This window comes from Pelodiscus sinensis, chromosome 30, assembly GCF_049634645.1.
Source record: "Pelodiscus sinensis isolate JC-2024 chromosome 30, ASM4963464v1, whole genome shotgun sequence".
Classification (NCBI taxonomy): domain Eukaryota; kingdom Metazoa; phylum Chordata; order Testudines; family Trionychidae; genus Pelodiscus; species Pelodiscus sinensis.
In genome coordinates, this window is record NC_134740.1 from 14,154,031 (window position 1) to 14,168,004 (window position 13,974).

The 13,974-nt window shown below is 51.5% G+C and overlaps 1 protein-coding gene across 1 annotated transcript; it reads left to right on the plus strand.

Annotated features, from left to right (window-relative positions):
- Positions 1 to 7,889: 7,889 nt before the first annotated feature.
- On the plus strand, positions 7,890 to 10,124 carry LOC102457362 (olfactory receptor 10C1-like). Its single transcript, XM_075912194.1, has 2 exons — positions 7,890 to 7,922; positions 9,195 to 10,124. The coding sequence occupies exons 1-2, from the start codon at positions 7,890 to 7,892 to the stop codon at positions 10,122 to 10,124; spliced, it is 963 nt and encodes a 320-aa protein (XP_075768309.1).
- Positions 10,125 to 13,974: the final 3,850 nt, after the last annotated feature.

Genomic DNA, 13,974 nt, shown 5'->3' on the forward strand with positions numbered 1-13,974 from the left:
CAAATACAAAGGTAGTACGTAGCTTGACAGCATGCGTCACCATACAGTTTTTGAAAGGTTTTCACTCCCCCTTATATTCTGCCCTCCCTCGACAGAAGAAAGGGACATTTTAAATATTTTACAACGTGGAGACTGTTTAGAAAGTGCACGACAGAAAACTTCATCGGGGAGTCTTATGTCAAGGCAGGTTGAGAGAGAAACACGTCGAAAACTTTCACTCGTCCGTATGAGGGAAGGTAAAGAGAAGAATTCTTCTGAAATATTAAAAAAGCACGTGAAATTTAAAAAGGGCCTCGAAGGAGAGGAAAGGCCAGATGGCAAAGAGGGGCTGAAAATGAAAAATTGCTAAGTACAGAAAAGCAGCAGGGCAGGGAAGGAGGGACAAAGAGCTAACTTACCCTCGAGGCCGTCCGGGGAAAGACAGAGGCTCACAGCCCCACGGGGGTAGTTATCCCACCTGTGGGCTGGACCAATCTGCATCACAATACCCACGTCTTTTATTAAAACCAGAACTGTCTCCCTCTACTCCGCCCCCTCCCCTCCCTTGAGCCATCTTGTTCTTATCTAAAAAAACAGGCCCCAGGTATTTCCCCATGATTTAGCACTTTTACGTAGTGTCAATGAAAAACCTAGCCTGCACAGACAGACCACGGTCAAAACCTCAGTAACAAACAACAAATTTATGAACAACAAGAAGTCCTGTGGCACCTTATAGACTAACAGGTTTATTGGAGCATAAGCTTTCGTGGGCAAAGACCCACTTCATCAGATGCATGAGGTGGAAATTCCAGAGGCAGGTATAAATATGCAGGCACATGAAAAGAAGGGCCTACCAATCAAACCATGTCTAGAAATGTTTCTCTCTATTTCTTAGGGAGGGGAATTGGAAGCCGCGCGCTTTTACAGCAATGTGGGTGTTTGCAGAAATAACATCTGTGCATTTGTGGGCCAGAGATAAGAAGGCTGCTTCTTCCCCACATTTTAACAAATTCAGGTGAAAGCTAGGTGACATTTTGCACAGGAATGAGCGCTTAAAAGACAAGCCCATCTGAAGATACATGTTTCCACAGAGTGGTTTCAATATTAACTTGCGGATACACCTCCGATTGTGAGTAACCGCTGGTTTATATTCCCCTTATTCTGTACACCAGCGGCTCACAGAGAAGTTTATTTCTCCCCCCCCCTCCCCCCCATGTTTTAACAAAATCACTTGAAAATTCTATTAAGCTTTGTAAAGGCACAAACCCTTTAAAAGGCAAGACTGTCCAAAGGTCTATGTAGTGCTTTTTCCAGTTGTGTTTCAATAACAAACCAGCATGCAGAGAACCTGTGCGTATAAGTAATGTATTGTGAAAAAAAGTTTTTTCCCATTTTTAGTGGCAAGAAATGGAAGAGGCCTGCTTTTTTAGCGAAGCCATTGCTAGCAATGTGTTTCCATCCCTTGGAATGTATTTTTGTGAAGGTCGTGTTCAGGTTTTATTTTCTTGGGATTGTAGATGTTATTGTGATCTTTGTTGCATTAGTAGAATATCTTTTTGTTTTGTTTTGTGTTTAAATGGTTGCAACCCGTGTGCGGAGGCAGATATAAACTCCTGTGTTTGTTTGGGGGGATAGCCATTAACCTCCCCATCCTCAGCCTTCCTTCCATGGGTTCCTGCCCACGGCTCTGGGCACTGAGAAGAGCAGCGACCTAGCTAAGGGAGGGGCAGATCTTTCTTCTAGATGCCCTTGTCTAGCAGAGTCCTGACCCCACCCCAGTGCCCCAGAGAAGGGGCGAGGGCTGGAGGGTACTGGGGGGCAGGGACTGGCTGCTGGAACCAGATTCACTTTGCTGCTTGGAATCATCTCTCCCGGATCATGTCCTGCTCAGAATTGCTGGAAGGCTGGGAACAAAGACATGTTCAGGCTCTGTAGGGGAGTGGTATCTAGTGGTTAGAGCCTGGAGGATGAGGGACAAGGGCTGGGAACCGGGATGTTGGCAGCCCTAACTGGCCAGAGCGATCTGCATGGGCCCTGCTGTTATCCACAGAGTCCTGCTCTTCCATGGGGTGTTTTCCTGTGGGGTACGGTTGGGGGGCAGAGAAGGGAAGGATGCCGGGGTAACAGTGGCCTAAAAGGCTAGTGTCCTTCTGGATTGGATTAACAGGAGGGCAGGTTGGACAAACAACTGTCAGGGATGGTCTAGAGGTTGCTTGGTCCTGCCATGGGGGCAGGGGATTGGACTCGATGACCTCGCGAGGTCCCTTCCAGTTCTAGTGTTCTAGGATTCTAGGATATGGAAGAAGTTGGCCTTCTCCAGACAGCTCTGGGGAGGCCTCCATGGGGGCCCCTGGACAAATCTGGCAGCCCCGTTTCAGGGAAGATGTGGGCACGTTGGCGAGAGTGCAGAGAAGAACAGAAATGAGGAAAGGATGAGAGAACCGGAGCTAGGAGGACTGATGAAGGAAACGGAGCCTGGGTCGTGCAGAAGGGAAAGAGGACCGAGGAGGAATCCAGTGGACAGAGATCCCGGACCCCCATGAGAACAGGACAAGAAGTAAAGGGCCGAGTGTGCAGCCAGGGAGATGTAGATTAGAGATGAGAGGAAAGTTTCTAACTCACAGGGCAGTGAAGTCCTAGACCAGGTTCAAGTGGGTTGTGGAGTCCCCTTCCCCCTTGGACTGGAGTCTGGAGTCACTAGGGGTACGTCTACACTGCAGGCTTATTTTGGAATAAGCTCTTCCGGAAGAAATACTCCGAAATAGCTCATTTCCACATAGCGCATCGATACTGCGGGGAAGCCTTGAAATGAGTCCAAGGCCGGCTAATGTGGACGCGCTGTATCGATTTAGAGGCACTGGGGAGTAATGACTCTGAGTGGCCCGGGGGAGGCGCTATTTCGAAATAGCAGCAGTGGCGCGTCCACACTTCCCCTATTCCGAAATAGCTCGTTCGGAAGAGGCACAATCCCTCGTGGAATGCGGTTGACAGACGTCGGAACGAGCCGCCCGTCATGTCCGATTTATTTCGCAATAACGGAATTGCTGTGCCGACGCTCGCGTTGCTGTTTCGGAGGAACGGCTGCTGTGTTGACACACCTGGGCTTTGTCTCAGTGCAGGGGGTTGGACAGGTTGCCCTCTCAAGGTGCCTTTGTGCCCCACGGTTTAGAAGTCCCATGGCTGCTCTCGGTGCCCTGCTGTCTGGGGGAGCTGCAGGCCATGGGGTGAAGGGAAGAGGTAGGGGGAGTGGCTGGATTCAGCCCTTCTTCTCCGATCTAACTGGGGATGGAGGCCTGTCAGGGCCCCTCTGCCCCAGCTCCTGGCCCATTCACCCTGCAGGGACTGCCATGCTCACAGGCTCTGGGTTTTACACTCTAAAGGCCTGGGTGAGGCCTAGATCAAGTACTAACCAAGCTGCCCACAGCTCCATCAGCCTGGGCCTGTCCTCTCGCGTCCCAGGCAGGGAGCAAGGCCTGAGGGGGCTTCCCACCTACCCAGCCCCCCGGTTCGCTGGATGGTTGGTCCATTGCTGGATCCCTGCCTATCGTCTGGGGCAGGCTGCTCTTCTCGGAACAGGAGGGGACCTTGCACAAACAGGGGAAGTGTCACAAGCCGGGCAGGGGCCCTGAGATAACGGTTGCAGGCCAGCGTGATGTGCTAATACAATAGCTGCTCGTTACCCATGCTTACCCGCAGAGCCCTGCTCCCACATGGCTGTCCTTGTGGTGTGGGGCGTGGGGCAGAGAAGGCCATAAAGTCAGGTTAACAATGGGATGCAGGGGCCCAGAAAGCTAGGAGCACTCTGGGGTGCATTAACAGGGCTGTCCCTGAAAGACACGGAGACTGGTGCTTATCCCTCTCCACACTGAGGGAGAGGGCACACCCTGGGAACTTACCCTGCACTGCAAGGGGGAGAGGGATATATTCCAGCAGGGGGAGGGGTAGCTCAGTGGTTTTTGCATTGGCCTGCTAAACTTAGGGCTGTGAGGGTGCTATTTAGGGATCTGGGGCAAATCTGTCAGGGATGGTGCTTGGTCTGCCCAGGGGACTGGACTCAATGACCTCTCAGCATCCCTTCCAGTTCCAGTGTTCTATGATTCTGTGCCCAAAGAGGTGGGATACCTGGGCTGGTGCCTTCCAATACAGGAGCAAGGCGACATGCAGCCATAGCAGGGTGAGTCTGTGTGGCTCTGGAGAAGGCTTGGCAGCTTATCCCAACAGTTCAGGGAGAGAGGGAGCCCAGGTCCAGGTGCAGCATGGAGGGAACCTGACACAGCTCCATCTACCTAAGTGCAACAGCTGCTTCTCCTGGCCTCAGTGGTCCTGGAGAACAGCTGATTTGCATTGCCTTTAAAAGAGGCTGTAATGTATTTCCAGTGTCCATCCCCCCTCAGCTCCAGAGTAACCAGGCCCACTCTGATTAACCTTCCCTCACCACTCAGCTTTTCTCAGCCTCTCATCATTTATGTTACTCAGGATCCCAGCAGTGCCAAGCAGAACAGGAAATATCTCTCCTGAATCTTTGAGGGACACTCATAATCCACCTGAGATTGCTCCTACATTTCTCAGCCCTGCATCCCATTGTTAACCTGACTTCATGGCCTTCTCTGCCCCGCTCCCCACACCACAAGGACAGCCATGTGGGAGCAGGGCTCTGCGGGTAAGTGCGGGTACCAAGCAGCTATTGTATTAGCACATCACGCTGGCCTGCAACCGTTATCTCAGGGCCCCTGCCCGGCTTGTGACACTTCCCCCGTTTGTGCAAGGTCCCCCCTGTTCTGAGAAGAGCAGCCTGCCCCAGACGATAGGCAGGGATCCAGCAACGGCCCAACCACCAACTGACACCCAACCCCACATTTCTGCGTTGCCATGGCTGCTGTGTGGCCAGGGAGGTGCAGGGCAGAGGTCGGGGATGCCAGCTCTGCCTCCAGGCTGCAAACCTCTCTAGGACAGAGCTTTATAGGAAGCCATGAGCCAGTGACAAATAGCCCTGAACGTGCCCTGTCCAATGGTGCAGACTCCAGGACCTCTCTTGGCAGCCGGGCACAGGACTTGCCTTCCCTGTGAATTAGAACCTCTCCTCTGGTCTCTGGTCTCTGTCTCCTCGGCTGCAGACTCGGCCCGTTGCCTCTGCTCCTGTCCTCGGTTCACACGGAGACCAAGGGAACCTCTGCCCGCTCTAGCACCGCCCTTTGCGTACGTGTGCGCAGGGTTTTCCGACTGCCACGGAAGAGGGGTTCAACCTCGGCCTGGTCTCCAGCCAGGTGAGGCTGGGCAGTGCATGGACGTGGGCCCAGACAGCCGGGCCTGCCACGGATCCACCTGTGTCCGATAGGCCTCACCTGCCCCAGATCCTCTGGAGCCAACTATCCTAGCTTGCCTCAGATACCCCTGAGGCCAGCCAGCCCAGCCCAGGCTGCATCCTGCTGGGCCCAGCCAACCCAGAGCCACTCAGGTCTGGAAAGGCAGGATTGTCTCTCAGCTCTCGCTATGCATTCCCAGGTTGTCCATTTACAGCTTGACCACTGGATTCTATTGGGCTGATCTCCATTTTGCCTTCCTGGAGAGCTCGGGTGGGGGAACCCGAGACTCTGGGGTGCTGATCATGGCCTGGCCGCTGCTCCGTGCTGGGACATCCAGGCCCCGTAAGCCAGGCTGTTTTGTCCAGGGCTGGGGCTGCATCTGGGCCCCCCTCCCTCCGAAGGCCCCACGTCTGGGTCACTGACACGAGCAAGCCCCGCCCTGACCCACGGCGCTTGCCGAGGCAACGCGAGGGACCGTGTGGGTTTCGGGGGGCATAGGAGAGTGGAGCGTTGAACAGGGTAGGGGTCTTAACCTGCTGTGTAACAGGACTGGTGGGGGCTGCCCCATTGAACGAGAGGCCGGGCCAGAGATGCAGAGAGTGGGTAGCTAGTGACCCCACTGGGACGGTATCTCTTCTTGCTTCCCGTCTGCTGCCCTGTGTGCTCCATGGCGAGAAAACACACATAGAAATGTCAGGCTAGAAGGTACCTCGGGGACCCCCCCAAGGCCACCTCCCTGCAGCAAACCCCTTGGCACATGAGGTAACCTTCTGGCAAAGCGCCCTAGGGTACCACTGTGGCAACGCTAACCCCCGGGAGACACCCTCCCCTCCTTGCCGCTAACCCAAACGGACATGCCGGCCTCACGCCCTATTCCTCAGAGGAAGCAGCATCTGGCGAGCTTCGGCTGACGAGCTCTCCTGGGAACGGGAGGGCAGCTGAAATACTCAGTTCGAGGCGCAAACATGCCCTTAGCTAGCCAGGAGAATGGTGCCACTCTTGGAGGTAGGGCCCCGACTCCAAGCTGGCTTGGCTTCCAGACAAGCGAGAGGCACTAGTAGAAAGGGACGGAGGCCACTCTCGGGGAGGGGAAGCAGAGCAGAATTTGTGGCGCTCTCTGTGACTAGCTAGGACAACCCTTTGTGCTCGAATTGGCCAGGACCAGAAGGTTGCGTTTGGCTTCATTCCTGCTGTCAGGAAGGAACCGCTCCTAGCTGAGAGAGACAGTAGGTCTTCTCTCTCCGCCTCTTTTCTCCTTGCGATGGCAACAAAGCTCCGGGCGCCCATACAAATTTCCCCCAGTTGGTGGGATACTGTGCAGACCGGAGGCCTCTGCACTTCAGAAAGGGCAGTGAAAGCTCGGAGAAGAGCCACCCAAAAGCCCTAAGGTCTGGAGAACCTGGCTGGCAGTGAGACCCAAAGGAAACCTCCTGTTAGCTTCTCCGCGAGAAGGGTAAGAGAAGACTTGGTCATGAGCTGCAGGGAAAGGCAGATTTGGTAGGAGAGAGGGCTTGTAAGCAGACGGAGATGCAAGAAGTGGTAAGCGGAAGCTAAAGGCATTCAGGGTAGAAAGAAGACACAAGTTTTAGTTAAATATTAGAACAGAGGGGGAGCCGTGGGAGTCAGTAATGATAAAAAAACATGAGCAGTCCTGTGGTACCTTAGAGGATAACAACCATAAAGCATCACATACCGAAGGGGTCACCTCATCACAAAAAAGATATATAGGCATTGGAAAAGGCTATCAAAATAAAGAACTCAATAATAGTGGGGGATTTCAATTATCCCCATATCGACTGGGTGCATGTCACCTCAGGATGAGATGCAGAGACGACATTTCTCGATACTGTAAATGATTGCTTCTTGGAGCAGCTGATACAAGAACCCGCAAGGGGAGAGAGAAAAAGGCATCTTTTAAAGAGCAGAAGTCAAATCCTAGTGAGGAAAATAGAAAGGCGCATAAACACTGCCAAATTAAATATAAAAATGTAATAAGAAAAGCCAAAAAGGAGTTTGAAGAACAGCTAGCCAAAAACTCCAAAGGTAATAACAAAATGTTTTTTAAGTGCATCAGAAGCAGGAAGCCTGCTAAGCAACCAGTGGGGCCCCTGGACGATTGAGATACAAAAGGACACTTAAAGATGATAAAGTCATTGCAGAGAAACTCAATGAATTCTTTGCTTCAGTCTTCATGGCTGAGGATATTGGGGAGATTCCCAAACCTGACCTGTCATTTGTAGGTGACAAATCTAAGGAATTGTCACAGATTGAAGTGCTATTAGAGGAGGTTTTGGAATTAATTGAGAAACTTAACAGTAACAAGTCACCGGGACCAGATGGCATTCACCCAAGAGTCTGAAAGACCTCAAATGTGAAACTGTGGAACTATTAACTATGGTTTGTAGCCTATCCTTTAAATCAGCTTCTGTACCCAGTGACAGGAAGACAGCTAATGTAATGACAATATTTTAAAAGGGCTCTAGAGGCAATCCCGGTAATTACAGACCGGTAAGTCTAATGTCAGTACCGGGCAAATTAGTTGAAGAAATAGTAAAGAATAAAATTGTCAGACACATAAAGAAGATAATTTGTTGGGCAAAAGTCAACATGGTTTCAGTAAAGGGAAATCAACTTTTGTTAGTCTATAAAGTGCTATCAGACCATTCGCTGTTTTTTAAGTTTAATCTATTAGCGTTCTTTGAAGGGGTCAACAAACATGTGGACAAGGGGGATCCAGTAGATATAGTGTACTTAGATTTCCAGAAAGCCTTTGACAAGGTCCCTCACCAAAGGCTCTTGTGTAAATTACATGGCCATGGGATAAGAGGGAAGGTCCTTTCTTGGATTGAGAACTGGTTAAAAGACAGGAAACAAAGGGTAGGAATAAATGGTAAATTTTCAGAATGGAGAGGGGTAACTAGTGGTGTCCCCCAAGGGTCAGTCCTAGGACCAATCCTGTTCAACTTATTCATAAATGATCTGGAGAAAGAGGTAAGCAGTGAGGTGGTAAAGTTTGCGGATGATACCAAACTGTTTAGGATAGTCAAGACAGAAGCAGACTGTGAGGGACTCCAAGAAGATCTCACCAAACTGAGTGATTGGGCAACAAAATGGCAAATGAAATTTAATGTGGATAAATGTAAAGTAATGCCCATTGGAAAAAATAACCCCAACTATACATATAATATGATGGGGACTAATTTAGCTACAACTAATTAGGAAAGAGATCTTGGAGTCATTGTGGATAGTTCTCTGAAGACGTCCATGCAATGTGCAGCGGCAGTAAAAATAGCAAACAGGTTTTAGGAATAATTAAAAAAGGGATAGAGAATAAGACCCAGAATATCTTACTGCCCCTGTATAAAACTATGGTACGCCCACATCTTGAAGACTGTGTACAGATGTGGTCTCCTCATCTCAAAAAAGATAAACTGGCATTAGAAAAGGTTCAGAGAAGGGCAACTAAAATGATTTGGGGTTTGGAACGGGTCCCATATGAGGAGAGATTAAAGAGACTGGGATTTTTCAGCTTGGAAAAGAGGAGACTAAGGGGGGATATGAGAGAGGTCTATAAAATCTTGAGTGGTTTGGAGAAAGTGAATAAGGAAAAATTATTTACTTCATTTGCATATCTTCTGCTGAAAAAAATCTTCAGTGTAGACATAGTCATAGAGTTGGAGGCTCTAGAAGTTGAATTAGTTTTATAGCTTCCATTTTCCTAATATCCAAGTCAATTGGTCTTGATGGGAATTGAGTATCTACCCCTGCTTAGCGGGCTTGCAAATTTGTCCTAAATTTTCAGGCTCAGTTGCATGTACTTCTGCATTTGTCAGGACGGTACATAAATGTCTTTCACGCCTTGTCTCCCTGGGTACCGGGTGCCTTCGTTCTCCGCCTCTGCCGTTGCATAAGGAAAATCAGACGGCCGTGACCGAGTTCGTCTTCGTGGGATTCTCCAGCCTGGGGGAGCTTCAGGGGCTGCTCTTCACGATGGTCCTGCTCATGTACATGGTGTCCCTGACGGGCAACGTGGTCATCACATCCGTCATTGCCACCAACCCAGCCCTCCACACGCCCATGTACTTCTTCCTCACCAACCTGTCCCTGCTGGAGATCTTCTACACCACGGCCATCGTGCCCAAGATGCTGGCGAGCCTGGTGTCGGAGAACAGGAGGATCTCGCCGTGGGGCTGCGCCACTCAGATGTATTTTTTCACTCTCTTTGGCATCGCCGAGTGCAGCCTCCTGGCTTCCATGGCCTATGACCGCTACGTGGCCATCTGCCACCCGCTGCGCTACCCCCTTGTCATGAGCAAGGGGGCCTGCACCCAGCTGGCTGTGGCCTCCTGGACGGTGGGGATTCTGGTGGGCATTGGCCAGACTAGCTACGTATTTAGCCTGTCCTACTGCGGGCCCAACCGGATCAACCACTTCTTCTGCGACATCCCGCCCCTCCTGACGCTGGCCTGCGGGGACACCTCCCTGAATGTGCTGGCCGTCTACCTGGTGGCTCTCTTCTTCATCACCACCCCCTTCGCGCTCATCCTGGCCTCCTACCTCTGTATCCTCACCGCCGTCCTCAGGATGCCGTCGGCGGAGGGGAGGCGCAAGGCCTTCTCCACCTGTTCCTCCCACCTCATTGTGGTGCTGCTCTTCTACGGCTCCGGCAGCGTCACCTACCTCCGGCCCAAGTCCAGCTACTCAATGGAGAGCGACAAGCTCCTTGCCCTCTTCTACACCGTGGTGACCTCCATGCTGAACCCCATAGTCTACAGCCTGAGGAACAAGGAAGTCAAGGAGGCCCTGAGGAGGACTCTGGCCAGGATGTCGTGCCCTCGGTGAATGTGGGGAGGGGCTCACTCAGGGTACATCTAAACTACATGGCTCCGTCAAGGGAGCCATGTAGATTTGTTGTTTTGGCAAAGGCAAATGAAGCCGCGATTTAAATGATCGCGGCTTCATTTACATATACATGGCTGCCGTGCTGAACCGACAAAGAGCTGATCAGCTGTTTGTCCGCTCAGCGCGCTAGTCTGGACGCTCACCTGCCGACATCAAAGCCCTTTGTCGGCAGCCCCGGTAAACCTCATCCCACGAGGAATAACGGGGCTGCCGACAAAGGGCTTTGATGTCGGCAGGGGAGCATCCAGACTAGCGCGCTGAGCGGACAAACAGCTGATCAGCTGTTTGTCGGCTCAGCGCGGCAGCCATGTAAATTTAAATGAAGCCGCGATCATTTAAATCGCGGCTTCATTTGACTTTGCCTATGTGTCTAATCTACATGCCTCTGACGACAGAGGCATGTAGTCTAGACACAGCCTAAGGGAAGAATGAGTTCCGGTGGAATCTGGGGACTGTCGGTGGGTGGGGCTGAGTCAGCGGCTCCTGGATGCACTCGGTTTGTTTTCCAAAATCAGAGCAACCCACCTTGCCACTCAGAATAGACCGGTCCTGTCCTTAGGCTCCTACATGCATAGTGGGTGTCTCCTTCTAGGCCCTTTCTCCTGGGACTGTCTCCTTGATTGAGCTGGTCTTTTACCTCTCAAGCAGGTCACCTGTTGCCTGCCCCCTGTCCTGACAACCACCCTGAGAGAGGTCAGCCCACCTGCCCTCCACAGCCAGACCCCCTTGGGCCCTCTCAGCCCCATGAAATCTTCCCTGTTAATGTCTGAACGCCAACCAAAGACCAAGCACCCTTCAGAGTTTCTTCCACCAGGCGCGAATGAGCGTCACGGGCCACCACGACATGCAATGTCACCTTCCGTTGTCACCAGGAGATTCTTTCGCAGCCTGGCAGTACACTAGGCTGGGATGTGTCAACGCTGCCAAAGGGACTTAGACACCCTCTGGGAGTCAGTGGGTGCGGGGTGTCTAATTTCCTCAGGCTGGGCTTCTTAAGGTATTAAGCATCTAGTGGGGCTTAACACCAATGGGAGGTGGGCCCCTAGAAGCAAGAAGACATCTTTCCACAACTTTAAGTGTTAAATACGTGTGCAGCTCTGTCTCCTCATCCCTTCAGGAATATCCAGAGTAGTTTTGGCACTGATCATATTGCTTGTTACAGCAGACCTTAGTCATCGTCAAAACTTACAAAACAACTAACAGTCCCGCAGCACCTGCGAGGCTAACAAAACATGCAGATGGTATCATGAGCTTTCGTGCGCACAACCGACATTAACATCCTCCATGTAAACTGTGCATACCATTCTCTCTTCCCTTTGAATGCCCGACTGCATCACCCTAACTTTCGGGAGACGGTGACTGATTTGTGCTTTGTGAGGTGAGGAGGCCGTTTCAAAGCCTGCTTCTATCTGGAGAGGACATAGGCCTTTGTGCGTGATCAGTTATTACTACTCCCAAGTAGCCGTTTCAGACAATACATCTAGTGCCTTTATTTATTGACAATAAACCTGTCCTAGGCAAAAATCTCCGTGCGCGTATTGCACTTCAAGGCTCCCATTCTGCAAGGTCCTTATGCGCACGTCTAGTTGTGAAGCAAATTCTTAGTCCCTTGGAACTCAGTCAGAATCCTCCCGGGGGCTCACCAACGAACGAGCGTTCAAGCATCCCATTGAACTGAGATCTAAACTGCTTGGCCTCTTTGTGGGACATCCACCACGTTGCGCTCACTTCGGAAGCGAACGGCGAATGAGGAGATACACGCGCCGCTCTTGCTTTTGTTCCTTCTTTCTTGTGCTTAACTTTTTCAGTGTAAAATAGACTCTCATGTAGACGGAGGCAGACGTGTTCAAAACCATTAAGGGATTTGAACACCTTGTTCCCATTAAAACTGGTAGGGCGTGAGTGTCTAAATCCCCTAGACAGATAGGGAACTCTCACCTGGCATGTACACGTTTGCTATTTGTCTGGGGGGAAGAGGGCAGATGTCGTGCCAGTCATGACAGAATCGAGGTCACAATTCAAGGCCTAAATCATTTCTGATAGTGACAGGGCTGGCCTTACCATGAGGCAAACTGAGGCGGCCGCCTCAGGTGCCAGACTGTGGGGGGCACTACTAGGACCCAGAGTGTAGAAAATTATGTCTGCCGCTGGCCCAAGCAAGGGGACATGGGAGGCGACATCTGAGCTCCCCGCCTCAGGTGCCAAAATGTCGTGGGCCGGCCCTGGATAGTGGGATAGGAGGGGTGGTCCTTTTCATAGAATCCAAGGGTGGGAAGAGCCCTGAGGAGTCCTTGAGTCCAACTCCCTGCCCAAAGCAGGACCAACCCAACTCAATCGTCCCAGCCAGGGCTTGGTCAAAACCTCTAGGGATGGAGATTCCACCCCCTCCCTAGGGAACCCAGCCCAGCGCTTCCCCACCCTTCTAGGGAAAGAGTTTTTCCTAACATCCAACCTAGACCTCCCCTACTGCAATGTGAGCCCATTGCTCCTTGTTCTGTCATCTGCCCCCACTGGGAACAGCCTCTCTCCAGCCTCTCTGGAACCTCCCTTCAGGGAGTTGAAGGCTGCTCTCAAATCCCCCCTCACTCTTCTCTTCTGCAGACTGAAGAAACCCAAATCCCTCAGCCTCTCCTCATAGGTCATGTGCTCCAGCCCCTGAATCATTTTGGTCACCCTCCGCTGGACCCTCTCCAATGTGCCCACATCCTTTCTGAGCAGAGGGGAGGGGGACTGGACGCAATACTCCAGATGTGGCCTTGCCTCAGTCTGCTGACACCCTAATATGCCATTAGCTTTCTTGGCTACAAGGGCGCCCCGTTGACTCGTCTCCAGCTTCTCATCCACTGGAATCCCCAGGCCCTTCTCTGCTGAACTGCTGCTTAGCCAGTCGGTCCCCAGCCTGTACCAATGTTTGGGATTCCTCCCTCCCAAGGGCAGGACTCTACACTTGTCCTTGTTGAACCTCATCAGATTTCTTGTGGCCCAATCCTCCAATTTGTTTAGGTCACTCTGGACCCTGTCCCTGTCCTCCAGCATATCTACCTCTCTCGCTACTTTCCCGCCCCATTTTAGTGTCATCTGCAAACTTCTTGAGGGTGCCAAACAACCCATTATGCAGATCATTAACGAAGAATACTCAAAGAAAACAAACCAGCCCTCACATTTCACAAGTAGGGTATCAAAAGCAAGAGGCAGTCAACTGCAGTGGACTTGTTGTGGGGAAAAATGCCTTTTGGGCTTGATTTATTTCTGAAATATTCTGAGCATGTGCGGGTCCCTTCTTTTGGAGGTGGGTGTGACCAGCAACCTGGACATCAGGCCCAAGGCATCCCATAGCCAAAAGAGGCTTTTGAAGTTGACAGCCTAAGATATTCATTGCTCTGGTGTTCCGTCGCTTCCTCTGATTTATGGCCAGAAGGGCCCATTAGCTCATCTAATGGGACCTCGTGTGTAGCCTAGGCCAGAAACCCCCGTTACTGTTGGACTGGTCCCAGTAACTTGGGTTTGAGTAAAGCAACTTCCGTGGATGGAGTTGGAGCATCTCCATAATGATTTCTGCATCCTGTTCAGAGCTGGCCATTGCTGGTTTGCCTTAAGGAAGGGACTGTAAGTGTAATTAAGTAGGAGAGGCGAAAGAACGGCTCATGACAAGCCATGTTGCAGCCAATGCCTGAGAGAGGACATGGACAATGTCCGAAGAGGGAAAGGCCTGGGGGGCAGAGAATCAAACAAATGCTGGCAAAATTATAAAGCCCGTTGCCAGGGGAATATAGGGAAACCAAAGACACGA